This window comes from Acipenser ruthenus, chromosome 19 (genome assembly GCF_902713425.1).
Source record: "Acipenser ruthenus chromosome 19, fAciRut3.2 maternal haplotype, whole genome shotgun sequence".
Taxonomy (NCBI): Eukaryota; Metazoa; Chordata; class Actinopteri; order Acipenseriformes; family Acipenseridae; genus Acipenser; species Acipenser ruthenus.
Genome location: NC_081207.1, coordinates 13,758,529 through 13,775,023, shown reverse-complemented (window position 1 = coordinate 13,775,023; position 16,495 = coordinate 13,758,529). Strand labels below are relative to the sequence as shown.

The window sequence follows — 16,495 nt, the reverse complement described above, 5'->3', positions numbered from 1 at the left end:
TGTGTTGAGAATTTAAAAAGAAAGCATTTTGTGAGATTTTTAACTAGAGGTACAATGAATATGAGACTGCACGCCCAGAGGTTCCGGGGCTGGGCACCGGCACAAATTAAGCACTGGCTATATCCCATAAAACTTCCCAGGAGTTCAATATGGCAGCAATATAAAGTCCGAGGTCAAGGTCACTGTTGCTTACAGTGTTTGTATAGTCATGTAAAAACAAAGTCAGTACCGGAAATAGTCTGCGAGATATAAAGTCGTGGCAGCTTTGTAAAATGACTTCCACCGAAGGGTTCATTTTTCTTGTACAGAACACATGCTTGGTCATTTGGTTGGGGTCCTCAGTGGCCCAGTAAAAGAAGTGCAGCTTGGATCAATCTTGCTTACACCAAAACGGTGATCTTGACAGAATTAGGGACGTCCTCTACTGCAGTGGGGGGCAGTGGAGAGTCACTAAGGGGGGCGCGACTATGACTAAAGGGCCAGTTCTGTAAATAAAAAAAGCTAAAAACATAAATGTTAACAAACACATTCTTAAATGTCGGAGTGTAACCGCAGCTCTGCAACATACAATGCCAAATCAAACGCGTCAATAGGCATGGATTTGCATGTTAAAAGAGCTATGCACACCGGACTATTGATTTAAATTGAGTAATGCACAATGCAAGCGAAGCAAGCGGCATGAATGAAGCGAGCAAATATAGAAATACATTTGTTTTATTTGTATTTTGCTACGCGCTGTTCACGTCGCAATGGACCAATCAGAAATAAGGTCAAAGGTAGTGGCTGTCAGACTGTTAGTGTCTTGCACATGTAGACATTACCACAGAAATACAAAAAATCGACATCAATGAGAATTTAATTAAAGTCGAAAAATATAATGTTCTTTATGATGCCAGTGTTTGTGGTTAAAAGAAGGACGCCACGTGTCAAGAAATAGCAGAACAATTGGAAATTGATGGTATGTCTCTCTCTCTTTATTTCACCTTAATTTTAGTCAAAGTGACGCTTCTGTGTTTTAATAATGTTGACCAATAATAATAATAATAATCACATTAGCTCTTTCACAAGCCGGTGGTACTCCCTAAACTGTTTCCTTTTTTTAGTGTGTGGTGTTCCCATGTTCAGTGTTTTATTTATTTTATTTCATCTCCACAAAAGGAGACAGTCTTTTCTTTTCATGACTAGCTACATTTTGTTGTACTCGTGCTGTAATCGTGTCATGTGCTTCGCTCCTGATGTGCATACTGTATTTTGTGAAAATCTAAGATTTAATTGCTGAACGATAATGTTTTTCAGATGTATCTGTCAGGTAACTGTTGAATCACCAAGTTTAAACAAAACAAACAAAAAAAGAGTTACATGTATATTTTCACGGATTTATTTGTTAGAAACGTTAGCTAAATGTTGACTTGCCAAGTGTAAACAAAATATTTAAATTCACTGATTTATTTGTTAGAAACCCAAGTTTAACATGTCAAAATGTTCACTCAAAGTGTAAAAAAAAAAAAAAAAGATTTCTACACTGATTTTAAATGTTGAATTTGTGATACGCGTATGTATTTAGCTAAATATGGACTTTTTTGTGGTTAAGGAAAAAATATGCAATTTACACGAAATCGGGGGAAAAAAACTGTTAAAATATAAAGTTATGGTCTAACGTTTAATAGGGGGGAGGCGCGACAAAATGTATGCTAAAAAAGGGGGGCGGCATTTAAAAACTTTGCGCAACACTGCTCTATTGGTCAGATGCCCTGGGTGCTCTTCAATAGCTTAGTAACATCCATTGCTTAGGTTTGTGTTAGAGTCGCCATTCGATCTTTAGTCCTCCTGATCAGTAAGTGAGTTACAGCTGCCAGGCTACATTTCATATTGGATAGACAATGGGGTCAAATTGATTGGAAATCTCAGCCACCTATTGAATTTTGCATTTCCTTCCTATCATATCATAGGTTTGTCATGCAATACTGTGACAGAGAAAGAATGAATCTTGGTTATAAATCTCCCTCCCGACTTGTGAGTGCGCTGTGTAAAGGGAACAGCGTGCCCTGGACTGGATGGTCCGACAATTCATTCCAGGGAAAGGTGGAAGTCAGCCATCTAGAAAGGGGGCGGTGCCACGGTACACAAAGTTACCGCCCCAGACGGAAAGTGATGTGGCAACTGCGGATTGGCGGAGAAACAGTTGCACTCGCTAGCCAAGGGGGAGTGACTGATACGACTAAACGATCTGTTCCTTTGTTATGGTTGCAAGCGAACCCATGAAGGAGAATAATAAAGTAACCGTAAGTGTTTAGTGTTTGTTTGTTTTGTTGTTTCTAATTGTATCGTTTGTTCTGATTTGACGGCTAACACGTACTGATAGCTGTCACTAAAGGCCAGCACCAACCCAGACAACACTTCACCACTGTACACTAATAAATTGTATTTGACCACTTGCACGTTAGCACTCACTCTGGACTTGTGATCGTGTGTGTGTGTGTCTTTGTGTGTGTTATACTGTGTTTATTACTTCAGGACTGTAACTCATTGTTTGGAACAGTGCAATACACATTACTATGTATTGTCAGTCTTCTGTTTCATAATCACCTCTACACTTGCGCACTGCAAACCTCTTTGCCACAAATACTCATTACTTCATGGGTAATTTTGCCAAACAGACCTTTAATATAATAACAGAGGCCTCGGATTCAGCAGCATGGAATTCCTCTGCTTCACAGACGGCTAATGCCAAAACAATCCAGCTACACTGTATACTGGAGGGGTATATAGTGATGATGAGAAAATATCTCCCACACTGCATCCCATGGCCTTGGGAAGAGGAGTACTGAACAAAGCCATTTAAATTTAAATGAAATGTAGAAATTCATTACATTGCTTCTGTTATCACTGAGTGCTTAAAATCATGGATGAGTTTAGAGTTTCTGGTCACATGAAGAGTTGAATTCTCAGATTAGGGTGAGAATGCCATTGTTAGTTTTTTTAACAGGGTTCTAAAGACATTTACCTTTCCAACACCCCCTCCTCTGAGATGTGACAAGCGTCTTGTCTTCTTAAATTACTGGAGCAGAGAAGGCTGCTTGTGGTACAGCTAGTCTGAGAGCACTCCCAATCACTGTGTCACCTACCTCAACTGTGCCAATGGACAAGTCAACTGGACACCCAGCAATGCCAGTACTGTAGACGCAATGGGGCTCTGCTGGTACATTGCAAGTTTCAATTGAAATCAGGGGCACTGGAAATGTGATAGGGCAACAGTGCTGTAAACTAGAAGTGCTGGGAATAGGAGCCCAAACATTAGAGAACAGGAGTTTCATATTTTCCTCGCGTTAGTTTGTTATCTAGCCAGGAAAAAAAAAAAGAAAAAAAAATCCCTTCTGTGATATTTAATTTCATAAATTTAGAAAAAATGTGTTTGCCATGGAAAAAACATTGCCACTGAAATATAAATAAAAGTTAACTTTGTTAATGATCTGTTAAGAAATAAGACAACATGACTACGAGCATCTCTCTCTAATATGCAATAACATACTGCAATAACAGCATGGTGCAGATTGGACAAAGAAATGTCACAAAAGTGTCCACAGCCACACATTCCTACAGCTGAGCTGAATCCCTGGTTTAGTTCAACTCAGGAGCATCATCGAAGAAGCGCATACTTACTCTTATTAAAATCCAGGTCCAAAACATACCCTTGCAATACCCTTGCAATAACTAGAGCAAAAGAGCACATGAACTGTTTGTGGACACATGTCTTCTTCCTTGCTTGAACATTCTACAGGGATTTTATCAGCTGGGAAGAATTATTTCCCCGATATACTTGATGTTCCCTGACAGGTGCCATGTTCGGAATGGAATGCACGCATTTATTGAACATGTTCCAATCATTCACATCAGCAGTTTGACCAATGAAAGAAATGGCCAGTAAAGTGACATGTCAGTTATAGAGGGGTCCCGCTTCTATTAGATCACTTACCTCATGTAATACATGTTAATAACCCAAACTGATGTACAAGAGACTGTATAGGTGTTCAACAATCCTTTGCGATTACTACCACTAGTTTTCTTTTTTATATTCAACTATACTTTTACAGTTAAAAGAGGACAACTACTTGCCTATTTTGTATTACGTTTAGATGTAAAATTGAACAGTAGGTAAACATTCTTTACAAACTAAGTTTAAAAAGAAGTCAAAATGGTTAAAGGGAATTAAATGGTAGCTACACTGTACTGCCATTCCTCTTATCAGTCTCAATAAACAGCAAAAGGATGAATCAACAGAACAGCTTTATATACGTTGCTAGGTGACGCTAATTGTAGGTATATGTTTAAGTAAACATCAACTGAAAATAGCACATTGGTGCCTGAATAAAAACTGGGCTATTGCAGCACATTTTTCAGTCATGGAATTTATAAGCAAACACTGTATTGAAGGCAAGTATGGGGAAAGGAATCAGATTGTAACCCTTATGATGGCTGCGAAGGTTCACTTGGGTACTACCTTGGTTGGCAGTTGCAGTACCTGTCGTGATTCAGTATGACGTATGCCTCGTATTAAACAGCCACTGATATAGTATATAAACATCAGTGCATATGGTCAGGGCATCTCATAAGACATGCCCATTCACTGCAGGGGTTAAAGAAGAACCAGGGGGGTAGATTTCATGGCACAAACCTGAGGTTCAGCCTTTTGCTTCTAATCTACTCTATCCATATGAACTGTTGAGTAAACATTTGCACTGGTATAGACTAAATTAGTTTAGTCTTATTATTTCCAGTTGTGGGTGACCCCTGTAAGTTAAGACTGTGCTGTGCCGTCTGCTGTTCAGAAACATAAAAGTGTTCGCATCAGCTGCACATACCAACCAGCAAAAATTATTATTGTACTGAAAGTATTCACAATCACATTAAACCAGGGATTATTGTGTTTTGGCAGTCACTGGTGTATTGTTTTTCTCTCTTCCTGTATGTCTTAAAACGTTTTTCCTAGTAAAAGCAAATCAATGTTTAATAAAGCATAGTGAAAGCATAGGTACGAATTCTAAAGTCCAGAGAGGTATGGTAAAGTATATCTTTTTTTAAAAAAGCATGTGAAAACTGCAAATTTACTGTGGAAATGTACCATGGTAAATACACTTTTATAAAGAATAACCTACTTCTGAGATCCAATAAGCTGAAAAAAAAGTGTACAAAAGACAAAAATAACTATTAAAAGTGATCACCATGATCATCTTTAGTCAATACTCCATAACTAAATATTTAATCATCCAACCCTAGTTTGAGCCAGTTTCTCCACACTGGTTTGAAAGCTGTAGCTGCTTCACTCTGCCAGCCCTGGGTCTCTGGAACGTCTACACAACGCAGACAAGCAGGCTCTTTGTGAGAGAGAGAGAGAGAGGGTTTGAAGTGGTGTTCCTAGACCCAGTTACAGGGTTTGAGGCATGGACTTTCAGATGAGATGTTCAAAGGTCCTGTCTTCTAGGAACAAATCTAGACTATAACACTCTAAACGTGACTACAGCTGAAGCAGTGAGTCCAGAGGCTGGGTTTGCATTACTAGAGCGTATCTTTTGACCAGCCATTTAAAACTTGTAACCACACTTTTGTTAAGGGTTCGCTAGCTCAACACAAAAGATCTTCAGAGTCAATAATGGTTACTGTTTTATTTTTAAATAATCATATTGCATACAAAATCGACAGCCGGGTCTCCTTTCTATGTATGCTAAATGAATTCCAGAATGGGGTAATTGGCTCCTGCGTATTATAGTAATCCTAGAAGAATGGTATTTAATGACAACACGTCCTACCTAGGCTCAGTGGAATGGTGTTAGTCCCGAATCAGTGACAGCTCGCAAGCTTATAGTAGATGGGCAGTGGTAGCGATCTGCTCTCTGTTGTGTCTCAGTCCAAAAAAAGAGCGACTTCCTCCTCGCAGGCTGCTATATCCTTTAGAATTTCTCCCCCAGGGTGGGGCTTGCTAGCGAGCCTTCGCAAAGACTGGTCAATAGGGTGTGCCTATTACTGACGTGATCTACCCCCAATAACAGGAAACTGCGTTACAAACTGATGACATTTCTTGGTTTCAAAATACAGTAAAACTGGTGGGCTGGGAGCTCCAGACTTCTTTTTACAAGTACATAACTAATAGTTGAACTATAAATGTTTTCTTCTTCACAGAAAAGGTCTCCCTTGTGTAGGAAATAGTGGCCGAGTCAAGATGAAACCAAAGCCTGGAAAAGAATAAACTCAACCGCACAGGGGTAATGTTGTTACTTTAGGGAGCTTTTAAAACAAGGAAAGAGAAAGGGGAGCTCTATCCAGTCTCCCATAAGGCACATTTCCAGATTCTTTGTTTTCCTGTGCTAGAGCTTGTTGACCGCTGTATAAACTGGGAACGGAAACTCTCAGTGCCGATTGGCTGCTATGCATTGACATCCTGCTGAAAGAATTTCCCTTTGGAAGAGAGCTCAGCCTCTTCTTAACTCTCTACCTGCCCTGCACTGGCTGCTGCAAAGCCAAGGACATACAAATTACTAGAATGCCTGTCGCACACATTATTATGTTATGCATAAGACATCAATAAAAGGTATCATGCAGTATACAAAAGCTGCATCTCCCTGTTTTAGTCATGATGGGACAGCAAGCTAGCAAGCTAGACGAGAGGGCTGATAGCAGGAGCTTGGCTGTCAGGTGGAACAGGCTCAACATCAAGTAATATTTAGAGGCTGGCAGGGTACTAAGCTAAGTTTAACTTGCACTGAAAAACACATTAAGGGACCATTTACCATTAGAGAAAATCAGTTACACTGAACGGTGCTCTATGAATCAAAGATTCATTTTTTGCTGTCAAAATAAGCATTCTAAACAAGTTAATTGAGTGATGTCTATTTTTCTGTAGTTTAACTATTTATTCATGGCTTGAATTTCAGCGCGGGATTGCGGGAATCACACATTTTCCAAGTTGCTCCTGCATATCTGCAACTTTCAGTGCGGCAAAATCCCGCAGAGATATTTTAAGACACCAAGCTACTGTATTTTTCACCCAATTTAGAATGCCTGAAATGCTACAACAATCTATAAGGAAGTGGGTGTCAGTAACAAAAGCACTATGAGCCACATTCTGAGTAGTTCTGGTTAAAATAAATAAATAAATAAATAAAAGTAGTGCTGGATATTTTAAGTGCCGCAAGACTTTATTCTCTCGTACGTGATTCTCGGCCGCTATCTTTAAGGATTATAGAAACTCAGTACACTGCAGTAAGTAAACAGTTATGAAAAAAAACAACAACAAAAAAAACATTAAGTCTATCTAGGTGTTTTGCAAGCAGTGACTTTCGTTTTAACTCTCATTTTGGGGCGCCAGGGCACCAAAGGTTACGCACATATTACTCAGGCACCATAAAAGCCACCTACCTAGACATATATTCTCATCTCTACCACATATAGTATGCCTGATCCTGTTGCAACTTACATAATATGCAAGGACATTTTGTGGCCTTTCGTTTGATATGTTACATGCATGCAGTACAAACTATCCAGTAGCTAAACATACATTCATGAAAACTGTGAAAAACAGGCGGAAATAGGGCTGAGTGTAAAGAGTTTTAAAAAAAAATTGAGCGCTGGTTAAAAAGAAAAGCACCTTTTTATTCTGCTGCATGCAAAAACTTCAGGCAATGGAAAAAAGCAATGGAGAGTTCTCTGTCTCACAGTGATGAACAGCTGTAGGTCTCCTGAAAGCAGCTTATTTTAAAGCAACACCAGTGTGAACGATGATGCAGTAATATATATATAATATATATATATATATATATATATATATATATATATATATATAGTTTTTTATATGCAAAAGTGCCTTTTCTTTTGCCATTCCCCCCTTAAAATTTTGGAATCCCCCCCCCCCCCATTGGCTGCAGCATAGTGCGACAGTTAATGCAAATCTCTATACCTGCAGTTAAAAATAAAAGAGGTTCTCAGATAAGTTCCTGACACTTTCCTCCACAAAACAACATTTACAGTAGCCAAGAAAAAAAAAAAAAATAATTATATATATACACATTTTTTTATTATCATTATTTTTATTTACACATGGCTTGGAGAATTCTTAATTTAAATTTTAAAATAATAATTCTGAGTATTTAGTTTTAGATAAGATATCAATACAGGCATAAAATAGTTCATTGGACTAGATTCCTATTGGCAAAAACACTAAAATGACTTCAGGCAACTCACAAGCCACAAATATTGAATCCAAGTTGTTTCGAGTTTTGTATATTTATTAGATGCATTTTTACTTTCTGAAAAATCATGCCAATGACAATTTGGAGTTTATAATTGAGAGCCATTGTTCTAATAAAAACAAATGGGTGTTCGTGAAATACTATGTCTCGTTACAGTATTTAGAAAGTATGTTTTGGATGGGTATTAGTTATGGCTCCTGGTATATTAGAAAACGATTCAGAACCATCAGTCAATCAGCTTCCAGCTCTAGCAGGCTTTTATCAGACAGCAGATGCCCTCTGCTACGTCACAGCATCAACTGTGAATCAAATTTAAAATCAATCCGTGCAAGTACCCGCTTTTTCATTTTGACTTGCTGTATTGAAAGCTCAGTTCACATCTATTGGACAGCGGCTAGTAAAAAGACACAATTGATCCAAATTTACTGTATTTTATTATCCACCAAAACCAGTCAATCAATACTCTGCACCAACGAAAGCAACCCGTCCTGTACCCGCAACTGCAGAGTCAGCCAATCACAGCCTGTCAGATTGCTTTTGACTTGGGAAGCATAACTCCAGACGCAGTCAACTACCACATGGTAGATCCTTCGAGAGGGCTCTATCGCGCAAATAGTCTATAGAAGGTAAGCAGATAAAAGTAACACAATGCAACAAGGCTACAGCTTGAGGGGAAACATTGTTTAATTCAGAACTGAACTATTATATACAATACAAAATACTGGAGATTAAAACTTAATCAACTCATTCTTGTGCCAGTGTACACAAGTCATGAATATTGTAGCAGCCGACATAGCTGCAAGTTGTTCCAAAGGTCAGTGTGTGCATAAATATCTATAAAATGTCATATTTAGAGATAATGTCATAAAACACGGCTCTCACAAACCATGCTTCTTTCAGTTTCACAACAGTACACTACTGTACCTTTACTGCATTCTTCTAGAGGTTTAGGAATTAAGACACTACCAGACCGCAGACCATATCCATGGTATGGTTGGTTTAGTCCCCAAATGTAGTTACATCATTAAAGACCCCGCCTGAAACCTGCTTACTGCGATGTAACTGCATGCAAGTTATAAATGGTAAGTCTTTAAGTTATGGCAGCAACATATTTAAAGGAAAGCGCAATAAAGGAAAACCTTGTTCAACGCCTGCCTTGCTAGACCCAATGCAACAGTGGTATCAAAGGCAACACTCTAATTTGGATGTATGCCACAAATTGTAGAACACAATCAAGGACAGTGAAGGCCACTGCATCAGTACATCTGAGCCTTATTTGTGTTTCAACAAAATATCCACACAATATGACTGCACTGTTAGAAAGATGCAGACAGTAAGAAGGTAAAGGCCCAGCAGAGTCACAGATTAGGTGGAGAGATTATCCAAAACCACATGCCAAGACTGACACATACATGTAATCCAAAGGAGGCCCCTCAACACTCATTGAATCACTTGATACAGAAGCTGCAGCTCTGCTTCGTTCTTTTCTCTGTGTTCTCAATGGGCCCTGCCTTTAGCTCCCTTCTGCCTGAAGATCCTGATGCTGCCGCAAGTTTCAAGCTGCAATGAAACATCATGATCGATGTAGTTTTTAAATATAAAAAAACACCGATTCTAATAATACCCTCCAACAAATATTTGGACAGATGAGTACATGCAGAGTAACTGGGGCTGGGGTGTTTGTTGGACAGGTGAGTACATGCAGAGTAACTGGGGCTGGGGTGTTTGTTGGACAGGTGAGTACATGCAGAGTAACTGGGGCTGGGGTGTTTGTTGGACAGGTGAGTACATGCAGAGTAACTGGGGCTGGGGTGTTTGTTGCCTTTATTATCCCACGTATTTGCTGTTTACATCATTAACTCTTTCAGTACTGATGAGGTTGATTTGATCAACCTAAATCTTACAGGAGACAGGCAAGCTGGATTTTTTTGTGTTAAATCAGGGTGATTCCCCAGTGTTTTAAAGTCAAGCTGTGAAATATCCTTGAAGGGTACAAGTAACGTTACAGAAAGACAATAGTTTCAGTGTCTTGTACAAAAAAACATGCATGCAAACCCTGTGTTTTTACTCATGCAAGTAAAAGGTCATCTCGAACAACTTTGTGTTACAGAAGCCCTGCAGGGTTTACAAGAAATACATTTTTTATCTTTGCTGTTCACTGTACAACTCACCCTGCATGCCGCCCAGCCCAGCTTTTACCAGGGGATCCCCTCGGAGACTGTATGCGTTATTAATACATTACTGTTATCAGTGTAACCTTCGTTTTTGTGGTTTATTCCTTTTCAGAAGTCTCTTGCCGATTTAACGTTTTCCTACATACTGTTATGATTTACTGAGATGAACGGTAGTTTCTTGCACAAAGTTATCAGCGAAGCGCGAGAACTGCCAGACTCTCTATACAGCAAGGATAGTTTACGTGTTTTCAGGGTATTGGCGCAGCAAAAGTAAATCAGACAAAAGCACCATTTCACTTTTAATTTGTAGTTCCCAACACTCTTAGGTGAAATGTTGGGAAAAAAAATCAATACCTGTCATGCAGTAAGAGTTTTTGCAGACCCCAGGGAGTTTTAATCCACGCATATGTACATTACAAGACATCCAGTTTTAATGACAATTAACTTGTTTTGTCAACATCAAAATATACTAGGGAACGCACTTATTGTGACTATATATATTAAATGACTTATTTCTGTTTTAAAATTGAACATTTGCCTGCAAAAAAATCTTTATATAAATATAAAAAAAAAGATCTGATCTACATGGGACTTGAACCTTCAGTTTGCAAGCGTGTTGTATTAACGGTCAGTGCTACACGATTAGTTGAGACAAACAGTATTTTGAAAGATGAAGTCAGCCAGCTAGCTGAGAATTCTTGGGGCAGTTATTTTTTAGATTTTCCAAGTAATCATTCATCTTCATCATGACATTCCGATCTTGAGCTCTGAAAATGTTTGGTTTCCTGTCAGTGTAACGCTCATTGTGGTCCCTATTGGCGCAAGGAAGTACGGTTTCCTCTCTCGATACTAGTTGATGGGAATAACGCTATTTGTGGTTCCTTTTTGTCCAGTGGGGACATTCATTTCTGAGAATTAGCTATGCTAAAGGATAGCCTATATATTTGGCAATAAAGTCAAACAAATAAAAATATTAATACAAAATACTTAAATAAATGAATACATAATTGTATATTAGAAGATTTTTGTACAATAAGGTCGTCATACTTTCATATATTTTTATTTTAAAATAAAAATATATTGTAACGACCCGGACAATTGCTTTGTTGTAGGACTTGTTGTCTGTTCAGTTTGTCTTGTCTGTCTTCATATTATATATATATATATATATATATATATATATATAATAAAGAAAAAAAGGATATTTCTTTCTCAAACTTTATCTATCTATCTATCTATCTATCTATCTATCTATCTATATATAGATACACATACAGTGCCTTGCAAAAGTATTCAGACCCCTGACCAATTCTCTCATATTACTGAATTACAAATGGTACATTGAAATTTCGTTCTGTTTGATATTTTATTTTAAAACACTGAAACTCAAAATCAATTATTGTAAGGTGACATTGTAAGGTTTTATGTTGGGAAATATTTTTAAGAAATAAAAAACTGAAATATCTTGCTTGCACAAGTATTCAACCCCCACACATTAATATTTGGTAGAGCCACCTTTCATTGCAATAACACCTTTAAGTCTTTTGGGGTGAGTATGTACCAGTGATTTTGGCCCATTCTTCTTGGCAGATTTGCTCCAAGTTGTTCAGGTTGGTTGGACGACGCTTGTGGACTGCAATTTTCAAATAGTGCCACAGATTCTCAGTGGGATTGAGATCAGCACTTTGACTGGGTCACTGTAGGACATTCACCTTTTTGTTCTTGAGCCACTCCAATGTTGATTTGGCCTAGTGCTTGGGATCATTGTCCTGCTGAACGGTGAATTTCCTCCCAAGCTTCAGTTTTTTAGCGGACTGAAGCAGGTTCTCTTGCAGTATTTCCCTGTATTTTGCTCCATCCATTCTTCCTTCAATTTTAACAAGATGCCCAGTCCCTGCTGATGAGAAACATCCCCACAGCATGATGCTGCCACCACCATACTTCACTGTAGGGATGGTGTGTCTTGAGGCATGGGCAGTGTGAGGTTTGCGCCACACATAACGTTTTGAGTTTTGGCCAAAAAGCTCTATCTTGGTCTCATCTGACCACAAAACCTATTCCCACATCACAGCTGGGTCACTCTCATGCTTTCTGGCAAACTCCAGACGTGCTTTCAGATGGTACATTTTGAGTAACGGCTTCTTTCTTGCCACCCTCCCATACAGGCCAGTGTTATGCAGAACTCTTGATATGGTTGACTGGTGCACCATTACTCCACTCCCAGCCACTGAACTCTGTAGCTCCTTCAAAGTGATTGTTGGCCTCTCTGTGGCTTCTCTCACAAGTCTCCTTCTTGTCTGAGCGCTGAGTTTTGAGGGACACCCTTTTCTTGGCAGTGCCTGGGTGGTGTGATGCAGCTTCCACTTCCTGATTATTGATCCAACTGTGCTCAGTGGGATATCCAAACACTTGGATATTATTTTGTACCCTTTCCTTAATCTATGCATTTGTATTACTTTATCTCTAACTTCTGTAGAATGCTCTTTGGTCTTCATTTTCCTTCAGATTCACAGCCTGACCAATGATCCTTCAACAGTGGGGTTTGTGACAGCAGAAAATGTGACAGCAACTTTAATGGTTCCCAGGTGGAGGCCAATGGTAAGGTAATTGTGTCCTCGTTAGGGCAATTTCTTTCATCTGTGTAAACTGGGAGCTTCCACAGCACAGGGGTTGAATACTTATGCAAGCAAGATATTTCAGTTTTTTATTTTTCTTAAAAATATTTCCCAACATAAAACCAATGTCACCTTACAATAATTGATTTTGAGTTTCAGTGTTTTAAAATAAAATATCAAACAGAACAAAATTTCAATGTACCTGTGACAAGATTGGCAGAGGTTGAGGCTCCGAGACAGTTTTAAAGTTCAAAATAAAGCTTTTTAATAAACAAAAAATACAAAATAAACAGGCACAAGTTTTAAACAGAAATAATAAACACAAAACAAAACTTACAAATAAAGTTTCCAGGCTGGGCATTGCCTTCACTGGTTTTCAAACACTAACAAACCACACAGCACACACAAAAACACTCTTCTCCTTCTAGAACTCTCTCCCCAAATGAGAGGCTGAGGCCTCCTTTTATGCCAGGTGGCTGGGTCCTTAATTGGATGATTAATTAACTGATTGCTCCCACCTGACACAATCAATCTGGGCAGGGAGGAGAATTTAACTCCTTCCTTGCCAGTATTTCTAAGGGCAGAGCCCTGCTCTGCCACAGTACCATTTGTAATTCAGTAATATGAGAGAATTTGTCAGGGGTCTGAATACTTTTGCAAGGCACTGTATATAAAAGTCGACCCTTTTACAGAAATCCACACTGTATCCTTTTAAGGCCCAAATATAGCTCAGTGGTCACAATGAAAAAGAGCTTCCAAGCTGTTGCCCAGGAATTTCAATTCATACCAGAAGAAAGCAGCAGCATATGTCCAGCCCATGACACACGCACTAAAAATAATTCTTCAGTGAGCGGCTTTGTCATTAGACAGCGGGCTACAGGATTACCTGTAACAATGCTTCAATACTGGTCTACAGCACGCTACAGGATTACCTGTAACAATGCTTCAATACTGGTCTACAGCATGCTATAGGATTACCTGTAACAATGCTTCAATACTGGTCTACAGCACGCTATAGGATTACCTGTAACAATGCTTCAATACTGGTCTACAGCATGCTATAGGATTACCTGTAACAATGCTTCAATACCGTCTGCACTGGTTGTTTGGGTTTATATAACGTGGCAATAGCCACACCCTGCTGAAAATGACAGTAACAGCTGGTGAGATGATGAATTGGAACATTATCTGGTTTCTTTATAAAACTCCAGCACCAGTACTATACTATACCGCTTTATGCTTAATGAGGACTATAAATTTACAGAATCTCTTGACTTCAGAATTGAAATGAACTTCCAAAAGGTTTTTGCTTTTAAATCAACAATCAACCAGTCTCTTGACCCAGGATGGCCAGTTGAAACAAACCCACGCAAATAACAGTTCTGGTAGGGATAAACAGTGCTGCTTTTTACATTTGACAACACAGGGAGGTACCAAATGCAAACGTTTGATAAATGGAGAAACTGATGTACAAATGACAACAAAACAATAAGTACTATGCATTGATATAAAAAGACAGAAACTACTTCAAACCAGTATGTAGCCATAGCTCCTGTTTGCAATAATGAGAAGTCACGATCATTCTAGAATAAACACTGACTGCACATTAGGTGCCCTTTCTTCATCCACAACATACAATAGTGCAAATGTATATAGAGCACCCCATTGCTTCTGTAGTTCTGATTTGTTGTGCATATGAAATCAAACCACTGTCACAGAATCGTCAAACTAGTCAAATTAGTGACTGTCTAATTTAACTGACAACTTTAATAGGCCACACATGCAGTTAATTTTAAATAGTAAGAAAAAGGGACACATAGCTACAAATGGTAAAATGCATGAGACTTTAGAAGTTGTTTGTTTCTATATCATTGAAATTCTCACACCCTTAGGTTTTCATGCAGGTATGTATAAAAGGATATAATATGACCAATCTCGAGAGCTGTTCTGTAAAACAAGTTATAGCTTCTGCTTATTGTAAAATAGTTTATTTATTTATTATATATTTTATATAAACAACTCTTAACTAAGTAAGTAAACTGCCAATAGTTTACACCGTGGCTGGCATTCTCAGTAATCTTACCCCAGCGTTGACTGTGGCATTATTTTCTTGATGGGGGTGACTTTGCTCTTCAGACTCGCCAACTTTGTCCACGTTTGTTTTCAGATTACCCCCCTCCTCTACTCCGATTTCTTCCACAACCAGCGTATCTCCCCCAGCATCACCCCCGTCTTTCCCCTTCGCGTCCCCCGAGTCTCTGCTCTCTGTCGCCGCTGCATCTGCTTCGTTAAATTTGTCCTTCACATTAACATCTTCCCCTTTAATCTCTGTGGCTTTATTCGCCTCCACAGGTTCTCCATCCTCGCTCGTCTTTGTTTTGTCCCCGTCTACGGTCTTTAAATCTCCATCCAGTTTCTCCGAAATCTTTGCACAGTCTGTGGCGTCGTTGGATTTGGTTGCATCTTGGTCTGAGGGGATTGCTAATTTCATTTTTAGAAATACAGCTGCCAAAATAATGGCTAGGACGCTGAATATCATTGCGGGTACCGCGTAACTCATTTCTGTGGCAACATCCATTATTATGTTTGTTTTTATTTTATTTTCAACTAGATTTTTTTGTTTGTTTAATAGATTAACACTTGCAGCTTTCTCTTGCATACAAAAATCTCCAGTTAGGTAGCTCCCGCTCTGCTCCGAGGTTCCGTCGATATTACTCCTGCACAATTGCACAGAGCTCCAGACTAATACTGGGAATCAGGTTTCAAAACAGAGCGTCATAATCAAAACCACGCCCAACGGTCATACCTCGACCTTTCTCTTTAAAAACGTTTTATTCACGTGACGCAACAAAAGACAGCGTCCCCTGAAGTGATACACTGAAGAAAAAAAAAATATTGTATGTTTTTAGAATTGTTATATGTCTGTATGTAAGTACACTACAAAATTGTACTGTAACGTATTGGCAATATACTTCCGTATTGTATGTATCCAACAGGATAAGTAAAATGTTATTCCGGGCTACAGCCAATTCTGGTTACATTGTACAGACCAACATAGCCTCGTGATTCCCAGCATGAATACAATTTCAAAATCTTGCATACTCGCATTAAATAAGTACTGACAGATCATTGTTGTCCAATTCATATAGGCGTTATTATACTGCAGCAGTGGATCATTGCATTGCACTGCTGTTTATTGCATCTTGTAAATTAAATACAAAAGTTAAATCAGCCCCCCTGGTGTGCTATTCTGGTCGATACAGCGTCTCACTCACTACCTCAATTTCTTGCGTTATTGCGCATACCGATTGACACTTTTCAACATTCTAAAACCTGTGCAGCCCCACCCTCCCTGTCAGGCAGTTGCTTGAGTTTGATCACTAATTGTCTGGGACGTTTGCCATACCCAAAACACATAGCCGAATGATTGCATTGGCGTTGTTGTGAGATCAGCAGTTTAGATGGT

The 16,495-nt window shown here is 38.9% G+C and overlaps 1 protein-coding gene across 4 annotated transcripts in view; it reads right to left on the bottom strand.

Annotated features, from left to right (window-relative positions):
• Positions 1-15,824, bottom strand: part of LOC117424655 (nucleolin-like) — a 49,984-nt gene extending 34,160 nt beyond the window's left edge. For 3 of the 4 annotated variants that reach the window (XM_058992506.1, XM_034041248.3, XM_034041249.3), the window contains exon 1: positions 15,113-15,823. In XM_058992506.1, coding sequence (XP_058848489.1) covers positions 15,113-15,688 — 576 coding nt within the window. In that variant the 5' untranslated portion in view covers positions 15,689-15,823. Of the gene's footprint in view, positions 1-15,112 lie in introns of all 4 variants that reach the window. The other variant, XM_034041247.3, reaches the window with a different exon arrangement.
• Between the last annotated feature and the right edge of the window lie 671 nt (positions 15,825-16,495).